Raw genomic sequence first — 15488 nt, 5'->3', positions numbered from 1 at the left:
GCATCATGAGGACATGCAGTCCCTTAGGCTTCAAAAATAACTCATTTGTTTTCAGAGAGCAGCAGAGAGAAAATCAGAGTTTTCAGTGGGGGAGTCTTTAGAGTCCAAATCACACTTTTTTGTCTTTTCATGATTCTGAGTCCTTTAAGGAAGAATTCTCTTCACATTACAGCTCTCCTTATGCATAAGGTTACTCTGCAATCTTTTTCAAATAAGATGATAGCTACCATGTTTTAATTCAATTAAAAGAGAGGTGACCATGAAAGATGATGACAGGAAAGAAGAACAAGCATTTACACGGCAAAGAAGAATATTTTATCTTCATACCTTTTCTAGGCCTGTTTTATTTCTTCCTCTCTGGTTTTATTTTTCTTCCTTTTTTCTTAGCCTCTATCAATTTTTTGCCCCATGTTATGCATATCAATAGTACCTCTTGCAAAGGCAGGAGAGCAGAGAAGAGATGGAAATAACTTTAGATTTCTCCTTTTTAAATACTGGTCTGGTTCTGATTTTCCTTCCATTTCACTGCTTTATTGCCCCCAAATATTGGCTTTGTAAATAGAGAAGTGGGAATTTGAAGTTAAGCTCATGTACCAAGGAAAGCTTGCTGTAAGATATTAGTAAGAGAAAAGCTTTCTTTTTTAGATGGCCCCAGGGTATTTTCCTAGTCGACAGCTGGCCTAGTTACCATGGAAAACAGAAGAGCTGGAGGGCAGGCACAGTAGGAAAATGAGGCAGAGACTTAGATGAAATCGGGTTGGCTTGGTTTGCAGAGGCTTGCTGAAATTAATCTCACTTCAGACACCTTGCTGCTCTTTCATTGCTGGGAGTCGACACTGAGTTTCATCCAGGTTTAAAAGTCCATCTCAGTTCTGCTGAGACATGTTCAGCTGTGGGACCAGATCTGAATAAACTTTAGAATAAAGTAAAATCCTTTTTAATGAACCCCTAAGCAAGAAGATGTTGCTTCTTAAGCTTTTACCAAGGAAATCTTACATCAGCCTCTTCAGATCAAACTGAATTTTAACCTTGGGGTTAAAATCCATAGATTTTCATGTCAGAAGAATTTAAGGCAGATAGAAGAATGAAAATCCATCCTGAATTTTACTTGATAGGTAACCCTGGCAAAATTATTTTATTTCTCTGGGCTTCTCTTTTCTTTGTCTAAAGAGGAGAGATTTATTTCTCATAGGCTCTCCACAGAATGCTGTGTTTATTTCTAAGCTGCTCTTATGCCAGAGGTAAATGCCATGGCAAATAGGTCTTTTTAATAACATTGCCACCTCCTTCCCATGTGGGAACCCATCTCACCAGCATCTTTCAATCATATGGGAGAAAATAACAGCCCCAGGCAGATTTTTTGCTCATAAGAAAACAGAACTAAGATTCAGTTTTTGTGACAAAAAAGTCCAGGTGTGGTTCCAAGATTCACAATCACATTTGTGGTACTATTATTGCAGCAAGCAGATGTCATATTTCCATATGTCCTGAGTCAGGTAAAGAGTGGAGCAAGCTCTCCAGGGCAGTCACTGCATTGGCAGAATAAATACAGATCTGCCATCTGACACAGGATGCTCCTGGGACTTTGAAGCTCCCTGGCTCTGCTGTTGGCATCTTTCTCACCCTGAGTGCTGTCCTTGTGAGGATGCAGCTGGACTGAGATGCAGAGTTCCCATCTTTCCTCTCCTCTCCTGCCATATCCATGCTCTGTGAATACCCCTCAATTAGCCACACTTCATCAAAATGTGTTCTCTGCTGACAGACCAAAAAATCTGTGCATGCCAAAAATTAATATGGGTAAATGCCATGTTTTTCCTACCAGCAATACACATGGGGTGGCAGCCATGGGTGAGCCAGACAAATCATTGTTTAAATCACCTTTAAATTGCTGGTCTGAAAACTCCTAATAACAAAGCTGGGCAACAGCTGAAGACAGCACGTGTCAGCTTTGAATTGGTGCAAAAAAGATTTAAAACGGGGCATCCTTTGAATGAGGCTCCATTTCCATGACCAAGCAATGTCCCTGTGAGTGACACACGCAACAAGGCACTGACAGGTCAGGAATATTTGCCACTGTGGCCACTTTGACAAACTGCCCTATCCAGAAATGGGATCTGAGTGCTGTGTGAGCCACTCAAAAGTGGCAAATTTAATTAAATTAAAGTGCTTCTCCTGATAGAAATCGTCACACACAATGAATGACATTGTGGAGCAGGTTTAGAAGAATAAACACTGACTTCTAATACCACAGTCAATAAAGGAAATGCTACACAAATGTCGAAATCTTGTTTACTGTGTGACCTTCTGCATGCCCAGTGCTCACAGGATAATTATTGCAAATGGCAGAGCCTTTTTTCCCAGATAGAGCCCCACTTCCCTTGCTGAAGTACAAACAAGGTCTTCCTTCAGTTAAAAATGAATCATGTGTTACAACACTCATGATGAGGGACTGTGCTTTCAGTTAATCCAAGCCAATGAATTTGACTGTGGAAATCCCTTTCTTCATTAGCCAAGATGGCAGCTGCCACACTACAGCTAATGAGCCTGATTAATATCAATTCAGTAAATTAAATTTTTTCTTCCAGACATCAGATAATTTTGTACTAATCCAGACATTTATACCGATTTAATATCAGCTGACATAACATAATTTCTCATTTAACACTAATTGAAAACTACTGGTTTCTTATTCTAAAGAGCATTTGCTGTCACTTGTAACTTATGGCTTTTTATAAAGCTATCTTTCAAACAATATCATCATTGAATGTTATGTTTTCTGCCTTCCTGCAGAAACTTTATATGCAAGCATATGACTGGCAATGTGGACAGAATGGAATAATGAGGAAATTTCTCTTAAAGGTAATACTTTCAAAAATTTTTCTTCACATTTTTCATTATATATTTGTAAAAGGACTGACTGAAACAAATGATAGAACTCTTAAATTAAACAAATGAAAGAACAAAAGAAAAAAACTCTCCATTTAAGCAGTGTTGAACTCAGTCCCTCTAGCTTTTTTTTTTTTTTTCCTTTTAAATAATTTTGGATTTGTTCAGCTTGCCTTCAGGCTTGGTTTCTTCAGATGCTACAGAAGAGAGAGCACCTCCCTACTTCTGTGCTAGCTGTTCTTATTGTAATATAAAAGCCCCTGTGCTGTGGGTTTCACCATGACACCATCTCAGCTGAACACGACCTGTGTAGAACCCTGCAGAAAGGTATTGGTGAAAGCCTCCACCCAGGAGACAGAACCTACTACAGAACTGGTTATTTGGAAAACACTCATGACATTCTCAATCCTCCCAACAATAAATGTTGGATTAAGCCTTTTTATGACCCAGAGATGGGGCAACTGAGAGGTGTTTTAAAAACTTCTATTTTAGTCTCATGTGAAGGGTGAGACAGTATAGATGTTATAATTCATGCCATCACAATCAGAAACTATTTCTTAATTACAATGCATTATAAGAGTTTATTGGTTTATCAATTTTTGCAATACTGTGCTGTAAATGCCTTAAAGACAATCATCTAAAATTACCCCTCGTGGTCCCACTACAATGCATCTTTCATAGCTCTATTTCTCCAAAGTATCCCGTCTTATTTACAAAACCATCCTTTGAAACTTGTTTCTAGCTCCATTTCTCTCTCAACAATGTCTGTCCTACTCCATGGCATTTCCTAGTCAGCATTTCTTATCTCAAAGTTTACATACAGATACATACTATGTAACCCTCCTGTCAGGATTTGAAAAATTCTCTACAAATTTATTTCCCACAGGTAAGAACACCCTTCCTGCGAGCCCTTATCTAAGGAGTGTCCTGCTGGCTGGAGGAATGAAGCAATCAGCAAAGAAGCAAAGGCAGTCACAGGATTCCTTTGCAATGCACAGAAACGGGTCACTGATGTCAGCAGGGACCTCTGCAGGTCCCCTGGTCTGGCCCCTGCTCTAAGCAGAGCTAGCTCTGATATGGGATGGGTTGTTCAGAGAGCCTGCCCTCGGCAGCAGGGTGGGAGAGCTCCTGGGCTGGCAGAGGGAACAGCGGTGCAACTTGACTGTGTGATGATGATGATGATGATGATGGGTTCCCAGAACAAGAGGTGCTTCAAAAGCCATGACCCAGTGAGAGGCAGGCCTGTCATTTGGCCAGGAACAATTATAAGTGTGCCAGAAGCTGCTTTTCTAAGTTCTGTCACTTTTCTGTTCCAAGTGTCACTCTGCTCTGTCCCATCAACCACGGAAACTGGAGGGCAGTTTCTGGAAAGCACTTCAAGCCAGAGCCCAGCTGTCACAGGAACAGCAAATATTTCAAAACCCCTGTGATATAGATTAATTTTAGGGTAGGAACAAAGAATTCACATTATTCTTTACACTGACTAGACCATGTCTGGCAGAATTACACTTGTGTATAAAATAGGAGATTGGGGTTTGCCTATGGCACTGTCTGGACAAAATCCTCTTACAGTTTGCAGTGCACAAAATGTGAGGCTCCATCCTCTGAAGGAGCAGCTGAATATTTACCACTCTTTGCCTCCCAGCCCTTCAGGTTCCCAGAGAAGCTATGCTAGACAAAGTGCAGTCAGCCTCAGGATTTGTGGGAAGCGATCAAGCACGAGTCTCCAGGGCCTCTTCCAAAAGGAGACTTGATGTCTGTTTTCCAGAATCAGTAACTCAGACTGAGACAGAAGCACAGAGAAGATACATTTCCAGGCAAAAAGGTCTTTAAGGGAACATATAGCCATGTAGGAATCAAAATTACACTACACAGGAAGGGTAGACTAGCACAGGTTATAATTGGGAATAATGCTTTTTTTATGGAACTCGTTCTAGATCTCCCAGTTCTCTTGGGAAGTCACCTGAATCTAAACTTAACTGCTGGTAAAAAGTATCATTAGAACACAGCACATCTATGCTATTTACAGTACTACTTATGTCCACTCTCCTCTTGCTTTTCTGCATCCTTCCCCCTATAAAAATATTTTGCTTGCTGTCCTTTATTCCCTCAGTGATTACTCTTTGCTCCTTTGCCTGCTTATTTTAATTTTATTTATGAAGCATATTTTGTGTTGCATCAGTCGGTGCCACACTTTGCTGCAAACACTGGAGAACGTTGTGGCAATTCCCTCCTTTCCCAAGCCAGTGAACACTGCTCAGGCTTCTGTTTCTGGGAGAAGATTTGGGATCTTGAAGCAGAATAGACAGAGGTGTTTTCAGAGCAGGTGGAGGGAATTCCCAGCTCCAACCCTTCCCACTGCCAGAATCATGCTACTTTGCACATTACATCCTCTACCCACTTCCAAGGGAATCTAGATGAATCTTGGGAATCAAGTGGAAGGAGGCCTTGGGGGAACAGTTATTTTAATTTCACTGGATGACAGACTGTGAACAATCGCTGGGGGAGGCTGAACATGAAACTGAACACTTATGTAAGGGGAAAAAATACATTTTTTAATCTCCTTGGATATAAACCTTGCTACACAAGCTAGAAAAATCAAGTGTAAGAAGCATAAAACAGGATTTTATCGAGAGATATGTTGAAGGTGGCTTTGCTGTTTACACTGAAGTATTTAAGAGTCACCCTTTATGTCCAAAGATTTGAACTCTACAAACCGCTTACTAGATAAGGAAGGAAATCTCATTTTGTGAGAGAGAGAGGGTGCTGGTTTCAAAGGATCATCCACCTGTGTATGTGCCAGTGTTTCTCTATTCAAGTAAACATTAACTTTTATTGCAATATTATTATAATACCTATACTACCTGTAATACTGACAAAAGATAATGGCATTATTTTCACACCAACAGAACTCTCACCACTCTAGAGCTGCTCCACTGTGCTGTGCTTGCACAGCTTGCAACCACTTTTGATCCAGCAAGCACTCAGCCAGAATGTTATTTTTCTACTGCCCACCAAAGTCCAGCCCCTGTTACCTCTCTACCAACTAAAAAAAGGAGTTTTTGGTCTTTAACATGTATTTTTCACTATATATATATTTATACAACTTTCTAGTAGTTCAACAAACTATCAACTCCCAAAACAATCACCAATTAGTTCTTTTTATCAAACATGAAAAAAACTACCAACAGCCTCTCGTAAAACATCACTTCCATAATAAAAAAAACCCAAAACAGTCCTGAACCAGAAAAAACCCTGAGGAGAAAAAAAAAGGAATGAATATGAACAAATTTGTATTCACCATTTAAAATTTTCAGTGGAGGTAATTTGTACTAGCTCTTTGAAAGATAGACAAATGAAAAACAATAGCTACTCCAGCACTGAGGCTTTGATCAAATTTACAAACAAATAATTTCTAATATATATGCTGCCAGCAGTTTATGCCACTTAAAACGCACATGCTCCACTTCATAACAGTTTTTTTTTAAAAATTCTTTTCCTTAACATAAGGTTTTCCCTCAAGAAACAGCCAGCAGTGAACAGCAGCCAGGCAACACGCTGCAGAGGTGAGATACCAATGATATTTCCAAAATTGCTATGCCAAAAAGATTGGTGTGTTTTCAAGCTAAGAAATGAAACAACCGAAATGAACACCGTGAGAGGGAGATGTGCCTGAAATAACAAACTTTGCATTGGGGATTGTTTTAAAATGTGCATTGTCCCTCCTCTAAGTTGGGTTGGAAGCATGCTGGTGACTTGCCTTAGAATGGATGGGATGGTTTGTAGCAATGGAGAGGGGAAGGTAAATTGTTCAAAAACCAGCTCAATGTGGCACTCACTGGGTTACCCCAGCCACAAGTCTCTGCTTGGCCATCTCCAGTGACAAGCAGAAGAAGAATTAGGACTTTTTGACATGCCATCTGAATGTTTCCACCAAAGCTCCATATTTCTCTGAAAAGCTTTGATTTTGATGAACATTTTTTTAAAAATTTCCGTGAAAAATTCCTTGCTACTTTACATTACCGTCAGCCACCCACCATTGCTGCAATATTGTTATAACTTATCTCTGGATGCCTTTACACAGGAATAAAGGCCTTTTGGAGAAGAAATTCACTTGTTGTAGCCTGATTTTCTTTCAGAAACAAAAAATAATCTGCTGAACTTTACTAAACAGTGTACTTGACAGACACCACAGAAAAAGCTACAGGATAAATCAGCTACAGGACAATTTTTTTACAGAAAAAGCTACAGGATAACTCAGCTGTCTTTTAACAGAGATGCCTATGGGTTGTGTGACCCATTGGGAAGAAACTGACAGCTTTTAAATTTGGAAGGAATCTGAATCCTTTTTAGATTTACTGGTCACTTTCTGTTGTTTAATTCAAGGGTCCAACATCATCAGTTACAGCCAGGTGGGCTCTTCGCCAAGAAAGCACTGAAGGAGAGAATGTGAGACAACGGTCCCTTGAATAATTGTCTTGTTTAAAAGGTTATTGCAACATCACAACAATGTTGTTCAAGCAAAATACCCAAAAACAACCCATCTGACAGCTCTTTCTGTCCTCTCTCAAATGGTTTTGGATTTGGTCACCATCCAAATGACATCATTCTGATTACAGACTAATATACCATTGAGTATGGGTGAGCATTCTGAAAGCAATTAACATGCAGGGAAATATTTTCAAACAGCAAAGGCTTTATGAGTTTAATCCTGAAATAATTATCATCTGCAAACATCTAAAAATACTGAATTATTTTAATTCTGTTATCCTGACATAACCTTTTATCAATCCTTACCCTCTACTGCCCAGAAATGCAACCTTTTATTCTAGTTTATTTATTTATTCATTTTAAAATGTGTTAATAATTATATTTGGGTTTATATTAGGGAATTCTTTTCTAAGAAAAATTACCCAAAACTGAAGAAAAATTACCAAGTAATTTTCTGCTAAATCATGCCCTGATGCAACATATTCAACAATGTCTAATTCATGGTTCTATTTCTTCTAATGTTTCAGTTATTTAGGCAAAGGTCCAAGGCCCAGTTTTCATGCTGGTGGAGAATGATGACTAAACCTAGAAATATTAACCACAGAAAGCACACAACTGACAGCAACATTAAGCCTACCAATAACTCATTACATTGCATGTCCTGTAACCACTTGAAGCCTCTCTGTTTATTCATATTTTTCCTTGAAGTTCTCACTGCCAGTGTTCAGAAATAGGAATGATTTACAAAACTCCAGCCTGTCAGACCAGGCTGTGGCCAACAGCCTAACTTTAAATGAGTACTGCAAACATATCAGTCCAAGGAAATCAGGGCCTGAACTGCATTTATTCAAGTCATGAGGCAAAAGCTTTGTGTTCCAAGAAAAATGGATTGAAAACAACGCTCTGAAGTAGCTCAAGACAAATTTTGTCAAAAATTGGTTCAAACAGCTATAGTTAAAACACAAAACTTGCTAAGCTGGAAAGAATAAAAGACCTATAACAGAGCAAGACTTATAAAATGCTTTACATAATGTGATGCAATTTTGAAACATCTGCAGACTCATTTTGAGTACAGTAATTGCCATTTCTAGCAAAACAAAAGTTTCAAACAGAGGAAAGAAATGTAATTGGTTTTTTCCAAATATTCCCAGAACGTAAAGACTGAAAGTGAAATCATGCAATGCAACTAAATTAAACTTTTTTTAGATGCTACATCTGAAAAAGTTGTGGTGAGGCATCTTCTCCCGGTATTTCACCTGAGCACTGAGGATCAGGAGCACCTGGGCTGCAGAGGCAGCATTTCACCAGTGAAACACAGCACCAGCTGCTCAGCTGAGAGTCACAGGAGATTCCCTCCATGCTGTTCACTTTCCAGCTTTGAGGCTTTGTCTCTCCAAAATCATTACAATCTGCTTTGGGAAATTTGCATCATCCTTAAATTGTGGCTACTGTTATTTATGATTGGGACACCTGAGATCATTGAGGTTGGCCACTCAGTATCGCCTTAAAGAAAATTTCCATGTAAAGAAACTACTTCTAGGATTAGATTCAGGCATCTTTTTCTAGTAGCTTTCCACAACTTATACCAAAAAATCAAAATAATTCCACATCCTTCAAATTCATGACTGAAAATTACCCCATGTGAAGCGACAGAGCTAGATGAACGTTTTGTCAAAAATTTTCCTGACTTATTATTGCTCTGGTTTACATCCCCAAATGTCCCTCTGGGACAAGCAAAGATGACATGAGGCAATCTGTCGGCAAAGATTTTGCCTCTCTGATTTGTTGTTGAAAGAAGCAACAATAAAACATTTTTTAATGGGAAAATAAGGAAGAAAGCTGCGTGTGACACCTGCACAGAACCCTGCTCTGAGTCCCTCTCTGCTCACCCAGGGGAGTCACTGCAGCCCATGATGAGACATGAGAGCACCACAAGGCTCTGTGGAATCCTTCCTGCATGGCAGATCCAAGAGGCAAACCCATCTTTCACGTCCAGCTCCATTACTGGAGGGGTTAGGACAGACAGAACTTGAAGCTTGTGGGGAGTTTTCTGGCCTAGCTGAAAAACCAGATTTGTCAGCTGCAGAATTTTTAACTGCAAAAGGAGCCAAATGCAAAATAAATCAGACAAGCCATATGTGGAAAAACAATGTACTGAAAAACTTTTTCCTTAGTGCTACCTTATAAATCATGAAGCAGCTAAAAGAATTCAAGCTTTTCAGAACTCTGTCCCCTTTTCCAGTTTATCCTTGCAGTTCTAAGTAGGTTCACTTGTGCACGTACACAGTGGTGTGTTTTTTTCATTTCAGTAACATGCCCTAATAACTGGCATTTACAGACTTTCTATGCTTCACTTGAAAATGTTAATCCTCCCTGAATATGACTTTTGGCATGGAATTTCCTTTGTTCCAAAGGTGGGACACACACAGAGTTATCTCTGTGTTCAGTAACTTATTTAGGGCCACTGAATATTTGCCTGCACCAATAAAATTAATGATGCTTCACTCCATGCTCACGCTGATGTATGATCACCAGGGTACCTCACCTCTTCCCTTTTGTGCTTGCACAGGATTTGGAAAAACACCCAGCATTCCTTGATTTCTGGACATTCAGGAGCACATTCACTCTACTAAGGATCATTAAAATAATTAAAAACAGACACACGCACAGCCATATTATTTATGTCCTTTGTCAGTGACTCACCAGAATTTCTCATATCCACTAAATTACAAAAAGGCATAACTTTGTGCTTCATTAATTTTTAAACAGATTTCTTTTTAAAAATCTGTAATTTTCAACAGTGTGGAAACTCTAACTCCCTCTTTATATTTTAAATGTTGAAATGCTATACTTAGATTCTTTGTTAACCTTTCCCAGTCGTGTTTTCAATTTGACTTTTTAAATTCTTTGGAATTTATTTTCATTTTTCTTTTTGTTAGAATTTTGAAAGTTTAAAATGGGGTCTTTGCCCCTCAGTCTTCTAGTCCTCCAGCTAGCTCCTCCTTTTATCAATTCCAGCTGAGGTCAAAGCCAGTTCACTCTTCTGTCTTTAGAGACAGCAAAAAGTGACCCTAAAATACTAAATACTTTTACTAAATACTAATACTTTTTTTTCTTAAGATCTAAAATGTGTTTAATTAAATATAAGACTTCTTTTTTGTTTAAATATACCATTTTCTCACTAAGTCTGTAACTCCTAAAGGTCAAACCCAACAGTTACTTCTTCACAACAATCTCTTTAGTCTATTTGACATCATGTTTTTCTAAAACTGGAGTCTGAGAAAATGGAAAGTCTGTAAATTAGGAAACAAAATAATTATCTGTCTGTTGTACAGGGCAATAACCCAAGGCCCACACAGCTAATAATGAAGCACTCAGCACAGAAGTTGGCTGAATCATTATCTCACACAAATAATGCTCTAATGGTGTTATTTACTAAACCTTTAAGTAACTAAAAAAAAAAAAAAAAAAGGTCTCCAAGATTGGTGTTACTTAAACAAGAATTATGATTTCAGAACTAGAATCCCAAGGTGGGATCTGTGGCTGAGGTTCTCTGCAGTCCAAAACATAATGATCACATCGAGTTCTCTGAATCCCAATGAAACTCACAATCGCCACGTAGTTGAATCAAAAATATCCTTGGACTGGCTGTTCCTATACAGGTTCAAAGTTGCACATATGATTAAATGTTTTTTAAATTCTGCTCAGTGAAAAGGACCAAATTAATGCAAAAACAAGAACATCTTTCTTGTTTACATTCATGTCATTTTAATGGGCTGGGGTTTTCAGCCTGATCTGCACAGCTATTTGGGAAGTTCATTTCATAATTAGCAGACGTGATAACTTCTGTCAGAGAAGGATATGATAATGCAGGAAGAAAAAGATCTGGAGGATGGTCATCTGTTTAATGTTCAGATAATTAAGAGTGTTGGACAAATGAGTATCTGCTTGATTTATTCCTTCTTCTGAACACTTTAAGTAAATTATGGCTAACATAGACCAGTTCTGACAGTTAAAAATATATTTCCTTTCAGAAAATATCAGGCAAGTGTTCCAATGCTGGAGTTCTGAATGAAACAGTGGTAATGATTTTGGAGAAGAAGATACTGAGGTACAAACTTCCCAAGAGCAGAAAATGTAACTGGGATCTTTTTAAACTTTTATACATTGCTGTTCTTTTTACTTCTTATAGTTCTTTTTCTGTATACATAGAAAAAAAAAATTATGTTCTAGTCATAAAATCAATAGTCTGATTCACATTGTTTCCAGTGTTCTGGATTCCACCAAGTTCCTTTTTAATCTCACATTCTTACTTTTCTACAAGACATGGACTTGGAAAAGACAGAAGATTACTCCCTTTTCTCTTGTCAGTCAACCTGCAGTTCAGAAACGCCAAAACCTGGGAAAGTTCTCCAAAGTTTAAGTGACTTAGAAGGAAAGCTACAAAAGGACATTTTGTCTTCAGCAAGGTTTTCACCTGAATTTTCCTTTCCTTGAGCTAAGCAAACCAGATTATTGGAATTTACAAACACTCCCACTCTTCCATGACGATGCACCACCTTCGAGCACCACCTTTGAGCAGCTACCACAGATCCTGGAGGACATTTTCCCTGCTACTCAATCTTCCAGTGGAAGGCAACCATCTGTGAAACATTCTCCTGGCCACCTGCTGCCCCAGCCAGCTGTTCTGACTCCACGCTGCAGCTGCCACCTGTGACAGCAGCTAAAAGCCAAAAACACTCCAGCAAGAGGGAAACCAACTGGCAGGAAGCCAGGTGGATTAAAGCTCCAGCACAGAAGCTGACAAAAACCCACCTGTGTGCGAAACATCAAGTAGCAAGGAGAAAAGCACTGCCTTTCAGTGAGCAGAAGGGCCCAAAAGGGCTCAGCAGTTTGCTTTCCCCTCAAGCAACTTTTTGTGCTTTGCTAGAACCACTTTCATAACTTGACACCTTGGCGCCAGGGAATGGGGAAACTTCCTCCAGCCTTCTTGCCTGCCAGGAGCTCTGGTGGGACTAGCATCACAGAGAAAGTCTGGAGGGTAGTGGGATAATTCTCCATGTCTCATGGACTTTGGGAAGTCCTGAAATAAGATTAAAATGGGATTTAAGTTGTACACGAGTCCTGTGCTGGCACAGTATGCATGGGCAAATTTTGGCATTCAGAAGCACCAATGAGGAGGTAAAACACTGATGGATGCAGATGGCCCAGATTCCTCAAGAATTTGGAGAAGGGAAAAGACACAAATGATAAGAGAAAACCCAAACATTCAAACAGGGTGTGAGATCCTTCTCATTCTCAACAGCAGAATTAATGGAACAAATCTGCAAAAGATACAAGCAAAGAACAGACTGAAACTATCCTGGCTGACAACAGCTGAAGATATGCCCCAAGAATGAAAATTCTCCCTGTTCTGTCTTCCTTTGCCAGTTACTGCCCCATAACTTTTAAATAAAAATTTCAGACAAACTTATCACTGCTTGATGAAAAGAAATTAACAATTTGCTATCCAAAATTAATATTAAAAAAGTGATGAGTGGTACACCATTGTTGGGTAGCTGCTTACCTCTGACCTGCAGGGAAACTGAGTCAATTTGAAATAATTTACATATTTTTAAAAATAGTATTTGTCAGATAAGTTATATAAAATAAGTTATAGTGTCCACAGTCACCACCTTTTCTAGAAATTTCTTAATTTACAATAGTATTGTAAAACATGGAAGTTCAGATCAGTTGAATTTTCCCCTGTGGCTCTGAAAAAACTTCAGCAGTTTTCTATATTGCATTAGCCTTCTTTTCCAAGTTTTATTTTGGGCAGGTACAGTGTGCATATTGTTGTATTATTTAAGCATATTTTTATTTTAATGTCATTCATTACAATTAAAAATAAACAAAAAACTTGTTTCTAAAGGTTTTTTTTTAACAGGTCTTACTTCTTGATAGCTAATTTGGTAATGAAACAGAACATGACACTTGAGAATAAAATGTAACCTAATCACATTTCTTAAAATAAATTATGAGTGTACATGCACACATGTTCTCCCCACATTATTAAATCATTGAAATTCTTTTAAAAGTCTCTTTAGAAATAAGTGCAAGAGAACTTCTGCTTTCCCTTACTTTTTTAATGACTGAAATTCAATTTGTGAAGGAAATACTTTGTTAATTATTTAAGACTTTGTTAATAAAAACTACAAAATTACTGGTAAGCTTTGTGAGTAGAATTTATGGGTTGGGAAACACTTAAATAAATGAGGTACCCAGGATGAGCAGAGCCACTGCCAGCTGAAAGGCAGAGAATACAGACAGCCTTGAGACATAACCTACCTCACGTGGATGTAGATATCCTGTACATAAAGCTGTGAATAAAATAAATTTATTCTGCCACTTTACACTGCACTGTGCCAGATAAACATATATATTCAGGATGGAATAACTGCTCTGTATTACCCAAGGTTATAATATTAGACAGTTTGGGCACAATTTGGGGAAAGATAGGGATTTGCACTGGGAAGTAAAGAGGAAGAAGACTGCAGGCAGTCATTTTTCTTCTGAGAAAAAGAGAGGAGTTAAAGAAAACATAGGCAAACTAATGATGTTCCCCTGTCCACTTAACCCTAGATATAATTTCTAATTTTACAGGAAAACCATCAGCTCTGAGGGCATGTTTAAAACTCCAGACTGGATATTTTATGTGCAGTATGACTAAGTTTAATGTTAGTAGAAATTGTCTCAGGCATATTTCAGGCACTGTCAAAAAATGGCTGGCTAAATGTGGCTCCTCTTTATTTGAAAGATATGCTCATTAAGCACATTATCCTACCCATTTCAGTAAAACAAACACATTAATAATTCTGTTTTATCCCCACTAACACTTCCAGAGACCATGCAGGTATGAAAGTATTATTTATGCTCTTCCCAACCCCACACTTCATCAACCAAACGACTACATTTCAAATTCTTTTCTTTCCTTTGCAGGGAGGAAAGCTTTGGTTTAAGGGATCTGAACCAGTTGAACTGTAAATGAAAGCTCAGTAAATCCATCATTACTAAATATGGGGGGAAAAAAAAGAAAACAAAAAAAGAAAACACGCAAAAGTTTGATTTGGCATGCTGAGACATCAAAAAGCCACATTCTCAGAGAGCCTTGAGGTAACAGCACAGCAAACAGAATAATTCAATAATACAATAACAGGACTCCTTATGTTGGAGGTAGGTGGTGAATAGCAATTTCTGCCAGGCCTGGTACATCTCCACAATCATGAAAAGGAACTGTTGGAAACTCTACCATCACATGTCAGACTGATATAAAAACGGGTAAGGCATACATTTTGACACACATGACAACTCTGACAACTTCAGGAGAGATCAGGGGAATCACAGGAGCAGCTAGCCTCCTTTGAAAGTGAACCAATTGTAAACTTTGGGGAAGGCTACTTTTGGTTCAAACGAAAAAAAATGCTGAAAAACCAAGAGGCAGAACTTCCCCCTCTTCCTCCTGCCCAGGCCCAGGATGAAGGCACAGATAACTGGGTCGTTTATACAAGTTACCCACACCCAGTGCTGAAAGGAAAGGAGCAAAACTTCGCTTTTCTGTTGATTTTTAAGCCAAAAGAGGGTTTATCACCAGTGGGAAAATGGATAAATTTCACTATGACAGAAAATGACTGTAATGGCAAATGGTCTTACCAGTAAAGGTGATGGGCTACTTGGATGCTCTGAAGAGAACGATTCAGCAGGAGTTTCACCAGAGGGCTTTCAAGACTCCACTCAAACTTTAGCACCTTAATAGAAAAAATTATAATAAAAATCAATTTTTGTGCTGGCTTTGGTGTTTTTCCTTTATAACAGAAAGCACCCAGCTCTTAGTTTGAACAAAGCAATCAGAAAATGGAGAGTTTGCTCTGGCAATGCAATGAGCAGAGAAACTTCAGTTCCCAAGGAATTACCACCACCTGTAAGACAGACAGACACCACCCTGATTCTGTGTTAATATTCATATAAATATGCAGCTTGTGTCCCCCCACTTACAAATATCACTGCTATATTTAACTTTTTATCTGATTATCTGGTTTGGAAAATAAACTTCTTTTAGAACAGAAGCTGAGGAA

The 15488-nt window shown here is 38.6% G+C and overlaps 1 protein-coding gene across 1 annotated transcript in view; it reads right to left on the bottom strand.

Moving 5' to 3' along the window:
• The window catches only part of PIK3C2G (phosphatidylinositol-4-phosphate 3-kinase catalytic subunit type 2 gamma), a 189104-nt gene that overhangs the window by 89160 nt on the left and 84456 nt on the right, over positions 1–15488 (bottom strand). Inside the window, exon 18 of the mRNA XM_041484453.1 lies at positions 15067–15161. Within this exon, the coding sequence (XP_041340387.1) occupies positions 15067–15161 (95 nt within the window). The remainder of the gene's footprint in view (positions 1–15066; positions 15162–15488) is intronic.

The sequence above is a fragment of the Pyrgilauda ruficollis genome, unplaced genomic scaffold (assembly GCF_017590135.1).
Source record: "Pyrgilauda ruficollis isolate IOZ18807 unplaced genomic scaffold, ASM1759013v1 scaffold66, whole genome shotgun sequence".
NCBI classification, from domain to species: domain Eukaryota; kingdom Metazoa; phylum Chordata; class Aves; order Passeriformes; family Passeridae; genus Pyrgilauda; species Pyrgilauda ruficollis.
The sequence above is the reverse complement of the archived record's forward strand: the minus strand, read 5'-3'. Positions and strand labels throughout refer to the sequence as shown.